Source organism: Scyliorhinus torazame, chromosome 8 (genome assembly GCF_047496885.1).
Source record: "Scyliorhinus torazame isolate Kashiwa2021f chromosome 8, sScyTor2.1, whole genome shotgun sequence".
NCBI classification, from domain to species: domain Eukaryota; kingdom Metazoa; phylum Chordata; class Chondrichthyes; order Carcharhiniformes; family Scyliorhinidae; genus Scyliorhinus; species Scyliorhinus torazame.
This window is the reverse complement of record NC_092714.1, coordinates 56,309,869-56,332,022: the sequence shown is the minus strand read 5'-3', so window position 1 is coordinate 56,332,022 and position 22,154 is coordinate 56,309,869. Positions and strand designations below refer to the sequence as shown.

General features: G+C 49.1%; 1 protein-coding gene across 1 annotated transcript in view; it reads left to right on the top strand.

Annotated features, from left to right (window-relative positions):
• LOC140427856 (suppressor of tumorigenicity 14 protein homolog) overlaps positions 1-22,154 on the top strand; it is a 318,812-nt gene that overhangs the window by 285,313 nt on the left and 11,345 nt on the right. Inside the window, exon 17 of the mRNA XM_072513648.1 lies at positions 21,274-21,545. Coding sequence (XP_072369749.1) covers positions 21,274-21,545 — 272 coding nt within the window. The remainder of the gene's footprint in view (positions 1-21,273; positions 21,546-22,154) is intronic.

The following is a 22,154-nucleotide window of genomic DNA, read 5'->3' as shown; positions in this document are numbered from 1 at the left end:
GGGATATGGGGGAGGGGGGATATGGGGGAGTGGGGATATGGGGGAGGGGGTATATGGGGGAGGGGGTATATGGGGGAGGGGGGATATGGGGGAGGGGGGATATGGGGGAGGGGGGATATGGGGGAGGGGGGATATGGGGAGGCTCACCCTGCCTGCTCTGGCGAGGTCGTTCACCTTCTTGTAGCACTGGGTGCCTGTCCGTGGTGTCAGGGCCACAGCGGTGACGGCCTCTGCCACCTCCCTCCACAGACGGCGGCAACTCTGCGGCCGTGCCCGGGATACAGGGTCTCCCTCCTCTGCTCCACTGCGTCCGGGAGCGCCTCCACATCCCGTGACTGGAACCTCGGGGCTGAGCGGCGGCCAGCCATCCAGTCGGGTGTTCCGGTCGGGTGTTGCGGTCGGGTGGGGGGGGAGCAGCACGGCCTTATGAGCCGTCACGCCGTGCAGCGTGTATGACGCTGCACACGTGAACCACGTGCGCAAGCGCGGATCCCGTCACGTCGCTGCTAGCCCATTTCGGGCCGGAGACTTTTGACCCATTTTTCCGACGTGACGCAAGTCGGATTTGCGCCGTTTTTTGCGCCGATCGGCGGACTTTCCGCCGATAACGGAGAATATCGCCCCTGCCTCCGGACAAAGTCTCGTATCGGTAGGTACCAAAATCCGTTCCCACCCGGTAACTCAAATTTCTCCTCTAATTTCTCCAAGCTCGGAAAACCCTCTTCAATGAAGAGATCACCAAATCTCTCAATCCCTGCCTGCTGCCACTTCCTAAAGCCCCCATCCAGCTCTCCCGGAACAAAATGGTAGTTATCACAGATAGGCGACCACACCGACGACCCCTGCAGTCTCATGTTCTGCCTCCATTGCCCCCACACCGTCAGGGCTGCCACCACCACTGGGCTTGTGGAGTACTGAGCCGGCACGGAAAGCCTCCAAACACGTACCCTTACTGTACATCACCTCCACTCGCTCCCACACCGACCCCTCTCCCACTTCCTAACCATTGATATATTCGCCGCCCAGTAAACATTAATCAAATTCGGAAGGACCAACCCCCACCCCGCGCCCCCGTTCCAGAAGGACCTTTGTCACCCTCGGGGCCTTACCAGCCCATATAAAACCCGAGATCACCGCGTACATCTTCCTGAAAAATGCCTTAGGGATAAAAATTGGAAGACATTGAAACACAAATAACAATCTCGGGAGGATTGTCATTTTCACAGTCTGGATCCTCCCCGCCAATGACAGCGGGAGCATGTCCCACCTGCGGAAATCCCCTTTCATTTGCTCCACTGCCTTGCCAAATGTAACTTATGGAGCTGACCCCAGTCCCTTGCCACCTGAATCCCCAGGTACCTAAAACTCCTTCCCACCACTTTAAACGGTAACTCCTTCAATCTTCTCCCATGCCTGAACGCAAATACCTCACTGTTACCCATGTTTAATTTGTAGCCCGGGAACCGACCAAATTCCTCCAATAGCTCCATGATCCCAGCCATCCCACCCAACGGGTCTGTTATGTAAAGGAGCAAGTCGTCCGCGTACAGTGAAACCCTATGCTCCACCCCACCTCTCACTATCCCCGCCAGATGTTCGATGACCTAAGCGCCACTGCCAAGGGCTCTATGGCCAGGGCAACACTAATGGGGAGAGTGGACACCCCTGTCGCGTCCCCCTACACAAACTAAAATATTCTGACCGGACTCGGTTGGTCCTTACATTCGCCACTGGTGCCTGATATAACAGCCAGACCGTCAACGAATCCCTGCCCAAACCCAAACCTTCCCAGGACATCCCACAGGTACTTGTACTTTACTCGATTAAAGGCCTTTTCTGCATTCATGGCTACCACCACCTCAACCTTGCGCCCCTCCGCTGCCATCATTATCACATTTAAGAGCCGTCTAATGTTGGATGTCAGGTGACATCCCTTCACAAACTCCGTCTGGTCCTCCCCTATCACCTCCAGGACACAGTCCTCTCTGTGCGTGACCAAGATCTTTGCCAACAATTTTGCATCCACATTTAAAAGAGAGATCGGCCGATACGATCCGCAACTCTCTGGATCCTTATTCCACTTCAGAATAAGGGAAATCGATGCCTGCGATAACGTTGCGGGGGAGCACCCCCAGCTCCTTGGACTCATTAAAAACCTTTACCAAGAGCGGCCCCAGCAACCAGGAGAACTTCTTGTGGAACTCGACCGGGTATCCATCAGGTCCCGGAGCCTTACCCAATTGCATCGCCCCCAATCCGTCTATAATCTCCCCAAGCCCGATTGGGCCTCCTAAGCCTTCCACCAACTCCTCATCTATCCTCGGGAACTCCAGCCCCCCCAAAATCACTTCATACCCTCCTCCCCGACTGGGGGTTCCGATTTGTATAGTCTACTATAAAATTCCCGAAACACATCATTCACCCCTGCCGGATCCACAACCACATTCACCCCCTACCCTTTACTTTCTCAATTTCTCTCGCCGCCTCCTGCTTCCTCAGCTGATGCACCAACATCCTGCTGGCTTTTTCCCCATATTCATACACCGCCCCCTTTACTCTCCTCAGCTGCCCCTCCACCTTATCTGTGGACAGGAGCCCAAATTCCATTTGCAGTCTCTGACGCTCCTTCAGAAGCCCTTCATTTGAGACTCTGCATACTTCCTGTCCACCTGTAAAGGTTCACCTACCAGCCTGTCCAACTCCGCCCGTTCAGCGTTCTCCTTATGGGCCCAAATCAAAATTAGTTCCCCCCTGAAAACCACCTTCAGTGCCTCCCACACCACCCCTGCCAAGATCCCACCTGTATCATTGATCCTTATGTAGCCCCGAATGGCCTCCCTCACCTGCTCACACACCTCGTCCTCCGCTAGCAGCCCTACATCTAACCTCCATTGTGGCCGCTGGGCCTTTCCTTTGCTCACTTGCAGGTTTACCCAGTGAGGGGCGTGGTCTGACACCACAATTGCTGAATATTCAGTATCCACCACCTCAGCCAGCAGCGTTTTGTCCAGCACAAAGAAATCTATCCGGGAGTACACCTTATGTACATGGGAGTAGAATGAAAACTCCTTACTCCTTGGCCTCCCAAATCTCCACAGGTCCATCCCTCCCATGTGCTCCATAAACCCCCGGAGCTCTTTTGCCATAGCTGACACCTTTCCGGACCTGGGTCTCGACCGGTCCAGTCTCGGATCCAGGACCGTGTTAAAGTCTCCCCCCATAATCAGTCGATGTGAATCCAGGTCCGGGACCTTCCCCAGCATCCTCCTAACGAACTCAACATCATCCCAGTTTGGGACATACATATTCACCAATACCACGGCCATTCTCTCCAGCTTCCCACTAACCATGATGAATCTACCCCCCCCCCCCCCCGCCCCCGGGTCCGCCTCTATCTTCCCCACCTCGAATGCCACCCTTTTATTGACCAGGATTGCCACCCCCCTCGTTTTAAAGTCCAATCCCGAATGGAACACCTGAATCGCGTCCAATGTATTAATAGCTTTTCATAAGTTGAGTTGTTTATTTCTTTAATATTTCTGTTTCAGTCACTTTAAATTACCCTTTATGATTGAATCACTCTAAATTCAGGAATCTTCAGAGAGTGCACTCCCATTTGTAGAGTATATCTGAGGCATTTGTGGAAAGACTTTGAATCACTGATTAGAGGAAAGCACAGAATCGTCTGTGCTTGTCGGTGCAGACTCGATGGGCCGAATAACCTCCTTCTGCACTGTAGCAATTCTATGATTCTATGAATCTCCCTTTCATTACCTTAAAGTGAAGCTTTCCCCTACTGCTTCTTACTGAAAAGCTATGCCAGCAGACTATTGAACTTAAACCCTAAAAAGACCCTACCATTTTCAATTAAAGTAAGGCAACACTAAAATGAATTTCTCAGGCGAGACTTGGAGCAAAGAAAAGTTGAAATCTCAAAAGAACCCCTCCCCAACTTCATCCAGTTAGAATCAAGAATTTAGAAACAATAGTGACTTTTATCATTCCAGATCAGTAAACATTTAGTGTTGGTAGAGCCTGCTTGAAAACAATTCCTTTATAACAAAACGGCAATGGCAATACTGGTTGTATTGTTCTTGTGATCTGTGGTACAGATACTTTGTGTTATGGCTCAGTGTTTTGTTATGCTCTTGTCGTAGCATAAGCTGCTTCCTTGATGTGCACTCTGACAAAGGAAGGTTCAGACTTGGAGATAGCTTTAACACGTTTATTAAACTATTAACAATTCTCCTACTTTGATTCGATTCTACTGTTAATCCTGTTATAGTTAGTCAGACTGATGAACCAGTTTGCTACAATCCATGTGGTGGGTGTGATGTTCAATCAACCCTGTGTCTGTACTCACTGAGTGTCTCCACTGGAAAGAGACTGAGCATGTGTCATATGTCCTTTTATATGGGTTGGTGTAATGCCCTCCTGTGGTAGTGTCACCTCTGTGTGTATCGTGACTGCCCATTGGTCGTGTCCTATTTTACTGACCTATTGGTTGACTGCTTGTGTGTCATGTCTCTGGTGTTCCCTCTAGTGTCTAGCTAGGTGTAGTATATGTACATTAACCCTTTGTGTACTTACAGTGATGGCTATCACCACATCCCCCTTTTTTCATGTTACATATTTTCTGTACAGTGTTAAAGAAAATTGAACAAACTAGGTAGATGAGTTAATTATTATGGTCGAGTGGCTTTCTTGTTTGGTTGGTGAGTTGGTGATGTTGATGGTGGCATTGCATTGTAAACGCCATCAGTGTCTCTGTGCTGAAGGAACCAAGAAGTGGTCACATCACTTCGTTGTCTGATTTGGACTCTTTTTTTCTTCTTCCGATGCTTGTGGTGGTAATTCCTGATGGCATCTGTCCTGAAAGCCAGGTTGCCTGTTGGTAGTGCAACAAACATGAATTGGTAAGATGCATCATCCTGCCATGGCATGTCATTGTACTGAGCTGAGCAGTAACAGTGTCCCTCATGGGCAGAGTTGTACCATGTCGTACCAGTCGTAGTTCCATTGGTGTTGTTTTTGTTGTGCTTGTTGTCGACGCCGTTGCCTTTGGTACGCTTCTTGCTATTGTCTTTGATGTTGTTGTTGTGGTGGTTGGTTTTGTTGCCATGTTTGCTGCGCTGAAGGACCACACTCTGTGGATAATACGAGTCCTTCACACAGTTACCCGTATTAGCGTGCTTTGTGGCATCTGCTGTCTCCTTGAGCGTGCCGTCACTGAGTTTGCGGCGCTCCTCGCCTGGAGTCAGGTCCGGCTTACGTGAATCAGCTTTGGCTTGTGGATGCTCCCCGTCTGGAGTCTGGGCTGTTTCACCTGAGTCAGTTTTGGCTTCTTGATGCTCCCCGTCTGGAGCCCTTTCTGGTTCACTTGCATCTTCTGAGGTCTCTTGATGCTCCACGTCCGGAGTCATTTCAGTCAGGAATGCATTTGCTTGTGGAGAGGTTCGAGCGAATGAGGTTTGAAGTAACGTGGTGTCACCGGAGTCACCAGTAGTCTCACTGTGATTGTCGAGTGCCTCTGTACATGCTAGCTGAGGTCTGTCATGTTGCACAGCTGGTATGGGAAGTGGGATGCCGTCGTCACTTGTCTCACATACAGTGGGTAGAGCCTCAGTGTCTTCTTGTCGTTCGCTTGAGCTGGGTAGACTGTCAGAGTCTTCTTCTGGTGGCGCAAATAATCTGGATGGACTATCATAGTCGCTTTGTTGTTCACGTGAGCGTGGTAGACTGTCACAGTCTTCTTGCTGTTCCCTGGAGCATGGTAGACTGTCATAGTTTGCTTGCTGTATACTTGAGCGTGGCATCACCACAATTAGTTCTTTTTGCAATTGCCTCTTTAAACTCCTGTACCCTGCCTTTCCAGCTTTATCTCCAGTGACAAGTTCTTGATCATTAAGATCTAACTCATTGTACATCAAGTCAAATTTTCCCCAGTCTCCTGCCTCCCTGAATGATTCATCCCTTGTTTCTTCCCTTATGCACAGTCTAAGTTCCTCATATCTATTGGATCTGCCTCCTATTTCCTCAACCCAATACCTATTAAACTGGTGAACACCCACCTTCCATTCCTGACCCTCATGGTAACTAAAACAGTTGACAGTGAGTGCTCTTCTCAAACACTGGCTGGAATTCTCCGTCTGTACGAGCCGGTGGGATTTTCCACTCCCGCTGCAGTGAATGAAGTTGTGGCTGAGCGCCAAATACTCCATTCTCGCAGGCAATGGTGGCGGGACGAACTCAAATCGCAGAATCCTGACCACTGTCTTCTTTCCTATCATCATCATCCTTATAGACTGCCCTTAACCTTTCTATCCTGGCTAACGACATAACTGCCTTTCATGTAATCATATAACACCTACAATGCAGAAAGAGGCCATTCAGCCCATCGAGTCTACACCGACCGTCTGAAAGAGCACCCTATCAGACCCACTCCCGTGCCCCATCCCCCTAACCCCACCTAAACTTTGGACACTAAGGGGCAATTTAATATGGCCAATCCACATATCTTTGGACTGTTGGAGGAAACCGGAGCACACGGAGGAAACCAAAGCAGGCACGGGGAGAATGTGCAAATTCCACACATCACCCAAGATTGGAATCGAACCTGGGTCTCTGGTGCTGTGAGGCAGCAGTGCTAACCACTGTGCCCCCGAGCCACCCTTTCTTTTCAAAGTCTTTGAATATCTCCCAGATATGTCATGAATTGTGGTGAGGCTCTCTGATCGGTGCTCCTTTAGCTCAGCACCATTTTTCCATTATGTGAAGGGCATTGGGATATTTTTCCATTTTAAAACGTACTATATAAATTATAGCCCACCAGCGGAATTCTCCATTCCTGAGACTAAGTGTTGACGCCGGGACAGGATTTGTGGACTTCGACGACAGCAAAGCTGGCACCGCTCCTGGACCGATTCAGTGACTGTTGAGGGGCTCGCACCGGCGCCACATGGAACACAATCGATTCCAATCAGAAACGGTGCCGGATTCACGATTGACACTCAGGAGGCTGACAAGCTGCAGCCGCATATGAACGCTTCACTCCCCACACACACCATCCCAGCCAACAAGACGGCAGTGAGAACAGCAGCACCAAGGGTGCCGAGCCTGAGACCCTGCTCGACGCCATGGAGGCGAGGCAGGTGATCCTGTGCCCCAGTCCAGGAAGGATGCCCGCTTGCCGCCGCCTTTCGCCGTGCCTGGGCACAGGTGGCAGAGGCTGTAATCACCATGAGCAACACCTCCCGGACTGGCCAGCAAAGCAGGTAGAAAAACTGCACGACTTCCTCAGGGCAGCCAGATTGAGTAGGCAGCACTGTGCCCCTGGCACCAACCCCTGTCCCACACACCCGCAACACAACACCCCGCCCATACCCACAGGGTGTCCAAACCCCCACCCTGCATCACATTCCGTCACCCATACCTACCACCATGGTCGGGTGCCCTGGCCACTGAGGCCACCAGCTGCCCACTCCCTGGGCTCCATGCGTCAGACTGTCTAACACTGTACATTTTCTGTTTCCCCCCCACCTATCCCCAGGAAAAGGCTATCCATAACCGTCGGGAGTGGGAAGAAACCGAAGGGGGACTGCCAAATATGCGGCCCCACACTGCGGCACAGCAAAGTGCCCTGGACATGGTTGGCGGCCTGAGGAAAGGGAAGCCGCCGGGGTGGAGGTCGGCATTGGGCAAAGAAGTGAGACCCTGCTGAGTTGCGGTTCCCGTGACATGTGTGTCAACACCCCCGCAACACCACCCTCACCCTCACACCACCTTCGTCCTCACCCCTACACCACCCTCCACCACCCTCGCTCCCACACCACCCACACACCATCACCACCCCCTCAACCCTGCTAAACACACTCCCACCAGCTCCACTCCTCCCCCCAGCCCGCAGTCTAATCATGCATCCTGTCTTGTGCCTTGCAGGAGCTGCTGGTGAAGGGGAGTGTCGTTCTGGTATCCCCGCCCCCAGTCACAGGCAGAGCCCTAGGTGCCGAGCAGCGACGAGGACACCGACAGGGACAAGAGCCATCAACCCAAGACCCAGGACAGCCCGGAGCTTGAGCCTGATGATGATACTAACTTCCCGTCACAGCTGTCTCTAATACCCTCCACCAACTCAAAGACACTCACCTTGGCTGGGCACTTTAGTGGAGAGGCTCCTGGGACACTATCTGGTGGCACCACACACATGCTCCGGTACAGCAGGTGGAGGTAGGAACTCCCGAGAGGGTGGACAGTTAGGGTGTCGGCCGACCCCAGGGACGAGCTGCCATCCGGATGGGGTTCGAGCTTCTGGAACGGACAGTCCCATCGATCATGGACTGCATGAGGAGCTGTTGGCAAGCATCCCGCACCTGCAGGCAGAAGAGTCCAAACACGTGCAGGAGCAAGAGGTGGTGCCGGCAATGCATGCCACGCAGGCCAAAACCGTATGGGTGGCGTCCGATGTGGAGGCCATGGGGGTGAGGGTTTTGGCCATGGATCAGCATGTCCAAGGCCTGGGGCACTCTATGCAGTGTTAAATTAGATAGTTCTTAGTGTGTACCTCATACAGATGCACTGCAGGAACTCACCAAGGCTTCTTTGATTGCACCTCCTAAACCCTTGATGCCTACCATCTCCAAGAACAAGCAAGAGCTTGAGAACGCCTGCAAAGTTGCCTTCGAGTAACTCACCATCTTGACTTGGAAATATATTGCTCTCCCTTCATTACCGCAGAGTCAAATTCCTGGCTTTCCCTACCTCATAGCACTGTGGGAGCACCTTCACCACCCAGACTGCAATAGTTCAAGAAGGTGGCTCACCACCAGCATCTTCTCAAGGGCAATTAGGGATTGGCAATAACAGCAACACTGACATACAATGAATGAAGAACGGAAATCCAGATTCATTTTAGCAGCCACACATAGTTATATTCAGTATGAAGTTACTGTTATCAAATAAGAAATCTATATTCTTCCTCCTCTACTTACATAAGAAATCTTACAACACCAGGTTAAAGTCCAACAGGTTTGTTTCAAATCACTAGCTTTCGGAGCGCTGCTCCTTCCTCAGGTGAATGAAGAGGTAGGTTCCAGAAACATATATATAGACAAAGTCAAAGCTGTAAGACAATGCTTGGAATGCGAGCATTTGCAGGTAATTAAGTCTTTACAGATCCAGAGATAGGGGTAACCCCAGGTAACCTGTTGGACTTTAATCTGGTGTTGTAAGACTTCTTACTGTGCTCACCCCAGTCCAACGCCGGCATCTCCACATCATACTTACATAATGACAGTTGATGGCAAAACAATTGGTCTCTGTTGGGAAGATCCTTGCTAGAATCTGTAATGCCTTTAGGTTACTATTAAAATTTCAGTTGCTGCTCATTGCTCAGCTTCATTCTGCTGAAATGCTGAGCAAACAAAGGCACTGCCATTTCCTGAATTTCTTAATGCTTTGAAACATGCTGGAACCTTCCATTGGATTATTTTCTCCCAATCATCATTGAATGCTCACTTTGCAGGCTCTGAGTTGCACCTTACATGTTTCAGGCATGTACGGTGCAAAACTGTAAGTAATTTAAAAAAAAAAGAATTTTATTAAAGGCATTTTAAAATATTTACCAACATAAAATGGCAAAACCAAAAGGACAACGGAAACATAAGCCCCAACCATGACATCAGGCCACAAAACCCCTCCCCCACTCAGAAACCACCCATTCACCCGCCTACCACCCCGGCATCCGTCTTCGTGTTCCAACCCTTCGGGCAGGATTCTCTGCTTGCCGATGCCGATTGGACGGAGAATAGCTTCAGACACCAAAATCGGGGTAGGCGCCGATTTGAAGCCCAGTTGAGATTCTCCGGCGATTCACCACCTCCGATGGGCCGATTTCCCAACGGTGTCGTTCACTTGTGGTTTTAAAAATCGTGAACCTGGCGTCTTGGCTGCTGAGCGAGAGAGAGGAGGCATAGAACATAGAACATAGAACGATACAGCGCAGTACAGGCCCTTCGGCCCACGATGTTGCACCGAAACAAAAGCCATCTAACCTACACTATGCCATTATCATCCATATGTTTATCCAATAAACTTTTAAATGCCCTCAATGTTGGCGAGTTCACTACTGTAGCAGGTAGGGCATTCCACGGCCTCACTACTCTTTGCGTAAAGAACCTACCTCTGACCTCTGTCCTATATCTATTACCCCTCAGTTTAAAGTTATGTCCCCTCGTGCCAGCCATTTCCATCCACGGGAGAAGGCTCTCACTGTCCACCCTATCTAACCCTCTGATCATTTTGTATGCCTCTATTAAGTCTCCTCTTAACCTTCTTCTCTCCAACGAAAACAACCTCAAGTCCATCAGCCTTTCCTCATAAGATTTTCCCTCCATACCAGGCAACATCCTGGTAAATCTCCTCTGCACCCGCTCCAAAGCCTCCACGTCCTTCCTATAATGCGGTGACCAGAACTGTACGCAATACTCCAAATGCGGCCATACCAGAGTTCTGTACAGCTGCAACATGACCTCCCGACTCCAGAACTCAATCCCTCTACCAATAAAGGCCAACACTCCATAGGCCTTCTTCACAACCCTATCAACCTGGGTGGCAACTTTCAGGGATCTATGTACATGGACACCTAGATCCCTCTGCTCATCCACACTTTCAAGAACTTTACCATTAGCCAAATATTCCGCATACCTGTTATTCCTTCCAAAGTGAATCACCTCACACTTCTCTACATTAAACTCCATTTGCCACCTCTCAGCCCAGCTCTGCAGCTTATCTATATCCCTCTGTAACCTGCTACATCCTTCCACACTATCGACAACACCACCGACTTTAGTATCGTCTGCAAATTTACTCACCCACCCTTCTGCGCCTTCCTCTAGGTCATTGATAAAAATGACAAACAGCAACGGCCCCAGAACAGATCCTTGTGGTACTCCACTTGTGACTGTACTCCATTCTGAACATTTCCCATCAACCACCACCCTCTGTCTTCTTTCAGCTAGCCAATTTCTGATCCACATCTCTAAATCACCCTCAATCCCCAGCCTCCGTATTTTCTGCAATAGCCTACCGTGGGGAACCTTATCAAACGCTTTGCTGAAATCCATATACACATCAACTGCTCTACCCTCATCTACCTGTTCAGTCACCTTCTCAAAGAACTCAATAAGGTTTGTGAGGCATGACCTACCCTTCACAAAGCCATGCTGACTATCCCTGATCATATTATTCCTATCTAGATGATTATAAATCTTGTCTCTTATAATCCCCTCCAAGACTTTACCCACTACAGACGTGAGGCTCACCGGTCTATAGTTGCCGGGGTTGTCTCTGCTCCCCTTTTTGAACAAAGGGACCACATTTGCTGTCCTCCAGTCCTCTGGCACTATTCCTGTAGCCAATGATGACATAAAAATCAAAGCCAAAGGTCCAGCAATCTCTTCCCTGGCCTCCCAGAGAATTCTAGGATAAATCCCATCAGGTCCCGGGGACTTATCTATTTTCAGCCTGTCCAGAATTGCCAACACCTCTTCCCTACGTACCTCAATGCCATCTATTCTATTAGCCTGGGGCTCAGCATTCTCCTCCACAACATTATCTTTTTCCTGAGTGAATACTGACGAAAAATATTCATTTAGTATCTCGCCTATCCAGACTCTACACACAACTTCCCATCCCTGTCCTTGACTGGTCCTACTCTTTCCCTAGTCATTTGCTTATTCCTGACATACCTATAGAAAGCTTTTGGGTTTTCCTTGATCCTTCCTGCCAAATACTTCTCATGTCCCCTCCTTGCTCGTCTTAGCTCTCTCTTTAGATCCTTCCTCGCTACCTTGTAACTATCCATCGCCCCAACTGAAACTTCACACCTCATCTTCACATAGGCCTCCTTCTTCCTCTTAACAAGAGATTCCACTTCCTTGGTAAACCACGGTTCCCTCGCTCGACGCCTTCCTCCCTGCCTGACCGGTACATACTTATCAAGAACACGCAGTAGCTGATCCTTGAACAAGCCCCACTTATCCAGTGTGCCCAACACTTGCAGCCTACTTCTCCACCTTATCCCCCCCAAGTCACGTCTAATGGCATCATAATTGCCCTTCCCCCAGCTATAACTCTTGCCCTGCGGTGTATGCTTATCCCTTTCCATCACTAACGTAAACGTCACCGAATTGTGGTCACTGTCCCCAAAGTGCTCTCCTACCTCCAAATCCAACACCTGGCCTGGTTCATTACCCAAAACCAAATCCAACGTGGCCTCGCCACTTGTTGGCCTGTCAACATATTGTTTCAGGAAACCCTCCTGCACACACTGTACAAAAAACGACCCATCTATTGTACTCGAACTATATCTTTTCCAGTCAATATTTGGAAAGTTAAAGTCTCCCATAATAACTACCCTGTTACTTTCGCTCTTATCCAGAATCATCTTCGCCATCCTTTCCTCTACATCCCTAGAACTATTAGGAGGCCTATAAAAAAACTCCCAACAGGGTGACCTCTCCTTTCCTGTTTCTAACTTCAGCCCATACTACCTCGGAAGAAGAGTCCCCATCTAGCATCCTCTCCGCCACCGTAATACTGCTCTTGACTAGCAGCGCCACACCTCCCCCTCTTTTGCCTCCTTCTCTGAACTTACTAAAACACCTAAACCCCGGAACCTGCAACATCCATTCCTGTCCCTGCTCTATCCATGTCTCCGAAATGGCCACAACATCGAAGTCCCAGGTACCAACCCATGCTGCCAGTTCCCCTACCTTGTTTCGTATACTCCTGGCATTGAAGTAGACACACTTCAAACCACCTACCTGAACACTGGCCCCCTCCTGCGATCCAGAAATCTGAATCCCTCCCGCCTGCACCATCCCTGTAGCCACGTGTTTAAATGCTCTCTCTCCCTATTCCTCATCTCACTATCACGTGGCACGGGCAACAACCCAGAGATAACAACTCTGTTTGTTCTAGTTCTGAGCTTCCATCCTAGCTCCCTGAAAGCCTGCCTGACATCCTTGTCCCCTTTCCTACCTATGTCGTTAGTGCCAATGTGGACCACGACTTGGGGCTGCTCCCCCTCCCCCTAAGGACCCGGAAAACACGATCCGAGACATCACGTACCCTTGCACCTGGGAGGCAACATACCAAACGTGAGTCTCTCACGCTCCCACAAAATCGCCTATCTGTGCCCCTGACTATAGAGTCCCCAATTACTAATGCTCTGCTCCTCTCCCCCCTTCCCTTCTGAGCAACAGGGACAGACTCCGTGCCAGAGGCCCGTACCCCATGGCTTACCCCTGGTAAGTCCCCCCCCCCCACAAGTATCCAAAGCGGTATACTTGTTTCTCAGGGGAACGACCGCAGGGGATCCCTGCACTGACTGCTTTTTCCCAGTCCCTCTTACAGTTACCCACCTATCTCCAATCTTTGGTGTGACTAATTCCCTGAAGCTGCTATCTATGACCCCTTCTGCCTCCCGAATGATCCGAAGTTCTTCCAACTCCAACTCCAGTTCCCTAACTCGGTCTTGGAGGAGCTGGAGATGGCAGCACTTCCTGCAGGTAAAATCAGCAGGGACACTAACTGCATCCCTCACCTCAAACATCCTGCAGGAGGAACATTGCACTCCCTTCCCTGCCATTCTTCTAACTTTCTACCAAGATCTGGCTAACAACTAAATTAAATATTTTATAAAAAATAATAATAATATAATAAAATATGGTACTTACCTCAGACCAATGGGTTTTATTATTAGGTTACAGGAGGAGGGCGGGTGGGAGACACTACACGTGTAGTGTCTCGGGTTTCCTCTCCACCAGAATTTATTGGTGAGGGTCTTCCCAGACATCCGCGGGTCGACTTCCTGTTCCCGCCTAAAACACTAATTTTAAAAAAAAATAAATTCTCAGCTCCCGCTGAAACTGACTGACCAGCTGTTCTCTCGCCGAAATCGACTGGCCTGCCCCTGCAAAGACAAGTCCTTTTAAAGGACAGACTTACCTCCCAGCAGCCACTTCCGCACTGCTCCCGCTGAAACTGACTCACCAGCTGTTCTCCCGCCGAAATCGACTGGGCATGGTGTGACTGCAGCTGCTGCCCGGACACCAGCTGTGCTGGCTGCGGCGGGGGGGGGGGGTGCCCAGTCAGGGCCGGGCGAGGGGAGGGGGAGGGGGAGGGCGGGCAGGAATGGCGCCGCATGAGGCCCTGTGTGCAACAACGCCACATGTCGTTCAAGCACTGCCGGACCGGGCATGCCGATGGAGACTGCGGATGAGCAGAGGGACTGTGCGACACATCTGCCAAATGATGGCGCACCTGGCACCGCAGGGATATGGGGGAGGACACCCGCTCCCGGTGACAGTCGCCCTCAACTTATACACGAAGGGGTCCTTCCAGGCGCCGAGTGGGGACCCATCCGGGATCTCGCAGGACTCGGCGCACAGGTGCATCCGCGCCATCACGGGCGCCCTATACGCCCAGGTGGACCACTACATCAGTTCCATGAAGACCAACCCACTAGGGTGCCCAGACAGCTGGGTTCGCCGCTATCCCCAGGATGCCCCGGGTCCAGGGTGTGATCGACGGAATGCATGGACACTCTGACCCATAGCTGACACCGTCGCCCCAATTGCCTCCATCGCGTGTGATGTCGGCCTGGGTGGCACGCATGACCGGCACCACCCCCTGCTCCTGCACGCGTATGGACTCTTCCACCTGCACTTGCAGTTTCTGGATGCCCGCCGTCAACCCTCCTGTAGTCCCTGGGTCTCTGACTGCATCTGGAATATGGCTGGGACTGGATGTTCCAGGAGCTAGAGAAGTCTGGACGGCAGCTGATTCCTGGGGCTTGCCTGACCTCGGACTGTCCGGCCTCTCGGCTGCTCCTACCTCCACCTGCTGGATCGGATGCAATGTGTGGTGTGCACCAGATAGTATCCCAGGAGTCTCTTCACTAATGTGCCCAACCGAGGTGATAGTCTCTGGGATGCAGGAGTGTGTAGGAGACAGCAGTGATGGAAAGTGAGGGGGGTGCGGGTTGAGGCGGTGCAAATTGGGGGGGGGTGTGAGGGGTGTGGGTTGAGGGGGGGGTGTCCACACATGTGGCATGGGGATCCGCAATTAAGCAGGGTCTCACTTGCTCGCCCGCCGCCGACCTCCACCTCAGTGACCTCCCTCTCCTCCAGGCCGCCGTTCACGTCCAGTGCCCTCTGCTCGGGCACGGTGACGGGCCGCAGGTCTGGTGGTCCCCCTCTGGTCTTCCCCCACTCCAGGCGGTTATGTGCGGCCTTCCCTGGGGGCGGGGGGGGAACACAAACAACGAAACCGTTAGACGTTCCAACGCAAGCAGGCCAGGGATTGGGTAAATGATGGCATCAGTGGCCAGGACACCCGGCCATTGCGCTGGCATGGGTTCTGTCATGTGGGGTCGGGTGGAGGTTCGGCCATCCCCCCGGGGTGGGTTACGTGTATGTGGAGGGGCAGGATTAGTGCCAGGGGCACAGCGCTGCCTACTTACCTTGGCCGCCCTGAGGTGGTCGTGCAGTTTCTTCCTGCACTGGATGCCAGCCCGGACGACGTAGCCAACGGCGCTGACCGCCCTGCCACTTGCGCCCGAGCACGGCGGCGTCCGACGGCCTTCCTCCCGGGCTGGGGTACAGGGTCATCCTTCTCTCCACTACAGCGTCCAGGAGGGTGTCCAGCTCAGTGTCCCTGAACCGTGGCGCTGCTCTCCTTCCAGCCACCTTGTGGGGGAAGGGCCGTGTAAGTGTGGCTGCAGCGTGTGAACCTCGTGTGGCAATCACAGACTCGGCGAATCCAGCACCGTTTTACATGGAACCGGTTGCGTTCCACGTGGCGATGATGCTAGCCCATTCGGAGCTGCTGAATCGGTGCAGCTGTTGCACCACTTTTCCTGATGTAAACACCATGGTTCCCATGTTGGCGTCAGCACTTAGTCTCAAAAGCGGAGAATCCAGCCCTTCGTTTCCCCCCTCCCCCAACCGGAGACTACAGCTCGAACCGAATGAAAGCCCAAACCCCCCGCTGACGACAAAATCCTCCTGAAAGAAGTCAATAAACGGCTTCCAGCTCAAAGTGAACTGCTCCTCCGCCCCGCAAATGGCCAACTTGATTTTTTTCCAGCTGCAGAAATTCTGCCAAGTCGCTCACCCATACCCCGGCCTTCGGTGGCTCTGGGTGCTGCCAGCACAACAAAATCTGCCCCCAGCAGGGAGGCAAAGGCCAAAACATAGGCCTCTCTCCCCCACCTGCACTCCGGGATCCGCTGACATTCCAAATATTGCCACCTCCGGACTCTGAGCTATTTCTGCCCCCAAAACCTTTGCCATAACCTCCCTACCAGAAGCCCATCAATTTCGGATAAGCCCAGAACATAGGGACATGGTTCGCCAGCCCCTCTGCACTCCGCCCATACCTATCCTCCTGTCCCAAGAAGCGACTCGTTCATGACACTGTCTAGTGGGCCCTGTGCATCACCTTAAACTGAATAAGGCTTAGCTTCGCACACGACAAAGACACATTCACCCTCCATAAAGCTTCCCTCCACACTCCAGCCCCCAACTCCCCTGCAGTACCGAGGGCAGCAATCCCAGAAATGATGGCACCTCCTTCCTAACCTGAATCCATTTCCGTTTGGTAATTGATAGGTCCCCTCTAGCTCCTTCAGGTCTGCAAACCTTTCCCCAATGAATAAATCCCTGAAACATTATATTCCCACCTGCTGCCTCCCCGGAAACTCACATCCTGCCCCATTGGCACAAACCTATGATTATCAAAAATATGCATTCCAAACCAAAGTGCTGCCTACACTGGGTGCAGACCCCAGTGCTGATACCACCACCAGGCTCATGGACTACCTGACCGGCGAGAGCAGAAGGGGTGCCATAAACAGGACTCACCAACGAAATACCACTGTTCCTCAATGCCTAAGCACCTTTCACCAACCAACACCCCTTAATTTGGGTGAAAAGGGGCCATAGAATTCCACCTCGAGCAGGAGCCACCAAATGTGCGACCACTCACTCCATGGCCACCACCAGAAGTCCAAAAATTACAAATTTGACAGCTCACTGCTAAATTCACCCTGACATGTATTTCAGGCCCAGATGAAGCACCACATTGATTTAAGCATTCAAATAAAGTTCTTGCGCTACAATAAGGATCAGTTTCCTACATTGGAATCATCTAATTCACTGGGTCTTAACCTTGACACAAAATGTCTTAAAAGTTGGGGAGTATGCCACTTGCCTAACCAAGAAGAGCAGTCTAGCAGCCGGGTGTCCGCAGCACTGTCTGTGGCTATGAAAGTCAGAATGACCTCAGCAGCTACCCAACTTCCAATAGATGACCTCAGTAACGTCTCTCAGTTTGATGTGTACAATCAAGGAGGTCACAATGCACGGTTTGCTAGGTGCAAATATTTTATCACCTTCCCAAAGGAGGCTACTGAGCATGAGTAAACAGCAGTGGGGCTTTACAAGAATTGCTGGATTTTCTCAGGAGTAAAGTAATCCATTACACCCGTGTGGCCCTGTCTGATCCTGTGGAAAGCTTTTGCTCTATTCCTTAAAAATGCAGGTCAGCTGTGACTGTAGCTATTGAATTCTGCAAGTGTTTGCCTGCAACCCTGGCAGTAGTCATGATGACTTCAACTTATGTCAGACCTCAGGATCTTCTCTCTTCCACCCAAGCGATTGGGCTAGCGGCTGGCTGTTTGGGGACAAGGACCAAACTCTGAATTCCTGGCTAATGATGCCTGCCAGGAACATAAGCATTGACATTCAGCCATGCCAGAACCAGGGTATTCATGAAAGTAGACATTAAGCTTTTCAAACAAAAATTGAAGTCACTCAAAGAACCAAACAGCATGTTTCAAGATAGACATGAATAATTGTCAAGGTTTTTCATTGCGTGCTTGCTAGAATCCCAGCTGATGTTAATACAGGACAAGTCTGATGCCAAAGTGAAATCTGGCTTGATCGATCCTAACTCTTTTAGAAACTATGGAGGAAAGTTACTGAACAGATTCACAGGAGTCAACTGATCAAACTTTTAATATAAAGAATAAAATATTTATCAAAACAAGAAAAATTAACTATATTACACCAGATACAAAGATTATAAAGATCACAATACAAACGCAAGAAGACAATTCAAATTCCCATATTCCTTTGCCCTAGTAGTATCTTAACAGGCACCTAAATCAGTAAGGAGTCACCAGTAGCTTGACACAAAGGCTTCTCACTTGGGACTGGCACCTCTTCCGGTGAATTCCTGAGCATTCACTTAATGCTTCTCACCCAACTTGTATCTCTCCCTTGTGTGATCACTGTATATGCATGTACATAAGGGGTTAATGTGTAATCAGTAGCATCAGATGATCGCTAGAGGGCAGTACCAACAGGGGTATAAAAGCAACCGCATTGTGCCTCTCGGTTGGGTGTTCTGTGACAAGAGAACAGTGGTATAAATTAGTTCAGAGTGTTAGTGTAGTTAAACATAGTTACTGTATTTTGATCTTGTTAACCTTACTACTAGTATTAATATTAAAGTGAAGAACTCATTTAATTATTGTTTTAGTTACTGAATAAATCTTTTGTTACTACTGGACGACTTTGAGTCTTTTGCATCAAGATTCAGAAAGCCTCATCAGCATTGAGTAACATATATTACATTCAGTAGTATATCAAAACATACTACAGAAGAGTAATAAAACATCCCTGAGACCCCAAAACTGCTCTCTAAACTCACTGTTTCTTCAACTGCTGGGCAAATAAATGAGTTCCCCAAACTCAGTCGTCCAGTAATTCCTCTGCTAAACTGGTCACTTTACGGAATCCTATAACTGATTAGTCAATTTAACAACTGTCCCAATTGCCTTGTAGTTTTACTTTTCAGAGAGCTTAAAATCCCTGCCTTCTCTCTCTGATACATACTACACTCCCTGTCTTCACTACTGTCTCTCGCTGTCTGTGCCACAAGTTCATCCAGACTCCCAGTCACCAAGGTTCATAAAGAAAACCTAAATTAACCTGAAACCAGTTTTACCTTTCTCAACACAAGTACATATATATTCAAATTCAAATTATACATTGTAATATTGTACATAACATGCTGTACAATTTCATCACTAAAGAGGGCAAATGTTAGAACTGCAAATGAAGAGGAAGTTGAGGCAAAACAGTGAGAGGGGGATTCAGAAGCTGAACCTGCAGAGCAAGGCCCAGCAATGCACTAGAAATCTCTTCACCTCCCCAATGTAATGCAGTGTCTCGATCCACCTAACAGCCACCATCTGAATGCCCCCATATAGTCCAATTTATTAGGTGCTGTCCTTAGAGAACTAAGAATAATAGACCAAAAGCAATCCAAGATAAAAACATATTTACGACGCAAAGATAATTCTTCATTCCTCATTCGACAATTGCTTATACTGAAATTAGAGAATCAAAAATCACCAGTGTGAAAGCACTGGCGTCTGTTTTTGGCATGTTTGTTAACCAGTTATAGTCCTCTGACGTGACCCTTTTGAGTACAGCAAGAGAGGTAAAAATTTTCAGAACTTGCTTTGAGGCTTCTTAAGATGGGATTGTTGGATGACCTTAAATAACTTTGGCTGCAGACAGGGGAATCTCATTAGCAGAAAGAGCAGCTAGCCCAATTAGCAGTTTGACATCAACAAAGGCACTGGTTGAAAGTTTGGGGATAGAACAGGCATCACCTGAGAGCATCTGCAGCTCACATGGAGCCTATGCCAATATCAGGGACTGGACCTCCATCTCCCCACTGTTCCTTGTGAGGATTGAGGATTTGATGTATTGGGCAAAAAAGAGACCAGTTTTGGGTGCATTTAGCGGGGTGTTTACAGGCGCTTGCAGCACCGAGAACGACCCTGCTATTAAACAGGACTACATTTTTGGGGGGAGCCTCTGTGAGGAAAGCACCACCGGGGCCGCACATAGACTCATTTCCTGTGCTGACGGGCTCAGCTCGCCAGTGCAGCAAGAGAAAATGGTGCCCCTATCTCTCCAACCCCCCCCCCCCCCGCCACGTCCACCCCCCCCCCCCCCCCCCCCCACCCCAAATAACTGCTGCAGGTCATTGTCGCACACATGCGTGGCCATGGACCAGCCATTCTCCAACCGTTTTTGCCACGGGAGCTGCTGCTGGCCCCTCACCGGTCGCAGGACCGGTGAGGGCAAGGCAACGATTTTTCCGTCGTACAAGGCTGGCTCCAACATTTAGCCTCCGAAACAGTGAATCCAGCCCATTAACTCTGTTTCTCTCTCCACAGATGCTGCCAGATATGCTGAGTATTTCCAACACTTTCTGTTTTTATTTCAGTGAGGTTACCCATGCTAAGTTCCAGCTTAACTAAGTATTATCTCCTCTAAAGGCTTCACTCACTAACACATACCATCACCTTGGGAGCCTCTCCAGTTGATCCAGCTTTGGCTGCACCCTGTTCTTCATCTGCATCCTTAGCAACATCATCCACTGACACAGGATCGACTTCATGGCTGCAGTCATCTAAGCAGCACATTATGGAGTTCCCTCTTTAAACATCTCTGCTTCTCCAACTTCGTCCCTTTTAAATAGTCCTCAAAACCCACTCCTTTATCAAACATTTGGTTACCCTTACATCTGCTCCTTGAGCTGATGTCAATAATTTGCCTGACGGAACTTATGTGCTTTCCTACATTAAAAATGCAATATAACACATTCTCCCCATGTTAGCGTGGGTTTCGCCCCCACAACCCAAAAGATGTGCAAGGTAGATGAATTGGCCACGCTAAATTGCCCCTGAATTGGAAGAAATGAATTGGGTACTCTTTAAAAAAAAATGCGATATAAAGCAAACCGGTGTTTTTCTGCAATCAATATGGACCAGCTGGCAGGGAAATGTGCCTTGATTAGTGATCATAATAATATAGGTAACCTAAGAATTAAAAAAAATATATTACACTAATTCTATTTTCAATATTTTTTAAGTTTAGATTTATACATTAAAACTTTACGATCATCACAGTGTGTCAGTAAAGGACTAGTGGCAGGGTTCGGGTGCCAGTCACATTTATCTATTAATTTGATCATATTTTGTTTCATAAAATCGTCATGCCATTACAGAACATATGAAGTATTTGTTTGTAAAAATGCAAAATTATCTTTTCATGTTTTTTTTCATTATTGCACCCAAGAACTTATTTAAGTGTTCACAATCAAATACCTTTTGCTTTTTTGTGCCAGGTACTCTAATCGACTATTATGGAAAGCAATGATTGGACTGCATTCCCAAACTGATTCAGAAACTACTGTACAAACCAGATTCATCAAACGGATGATAATTCATGAGCAATTCAATAATATCACAATGGATTATGATATAGCCTTGATTGAACTTTCAGACCCTGTAGTATTCAATAGTTACGTCCAACCAGTGTGTCTTCCATCAGTGTTACACGTGTTTCCTGCAAATCGAAAATGCTATATTACTGGTTGGGGTTTAGTGCAGGAAAAAGGTAAATTAGTTACCCGTAAAGCTATTTCTACCTGTTAGTTTTCATTCAACTAAATAACTTTGACTATGTTGCCAAATATATTTATAGCTAATGGATTAAGGGATAGATTGATTTTAGTCAATTATTTAATGCTACTAGAAAAATCACATGAAGAACACTCAGAATGATTAAATGTTCACATATTCACATGCCACGCAGACACAAATACAATTTAATAATATTCCTGATAATTGGAATAATAGTTACATTTTAGGGAATTAAATTCTACATTATTAGGTTAATAGTACAACAACTATATGTCAGACAGTTTCATCTCAGTGGTGGAAACCATTTAAGAATGATGACCTGGGACAAAATTAACAGTTCTTGCACAATTGTGGATCAGTTAAGGAAAGCCAGCGTAGAATTATTTTAAAGGCAAGTAAAGGGTAGCACATTGGTTAGCAACGCTGCCTCATAGCTCCCAGGTTCAATTCCGGCCTCGGGTGACTGTCTGTGTGGAGTCTGCATGTTCTCCCCGTGTCTGCGTGGGTGTCCATCGGGGGCTCCGGTTTCCTCCCACAGTCCAAAGATGTGCAGATTAGGTAGATTAGCCATGCCAAATTGGCC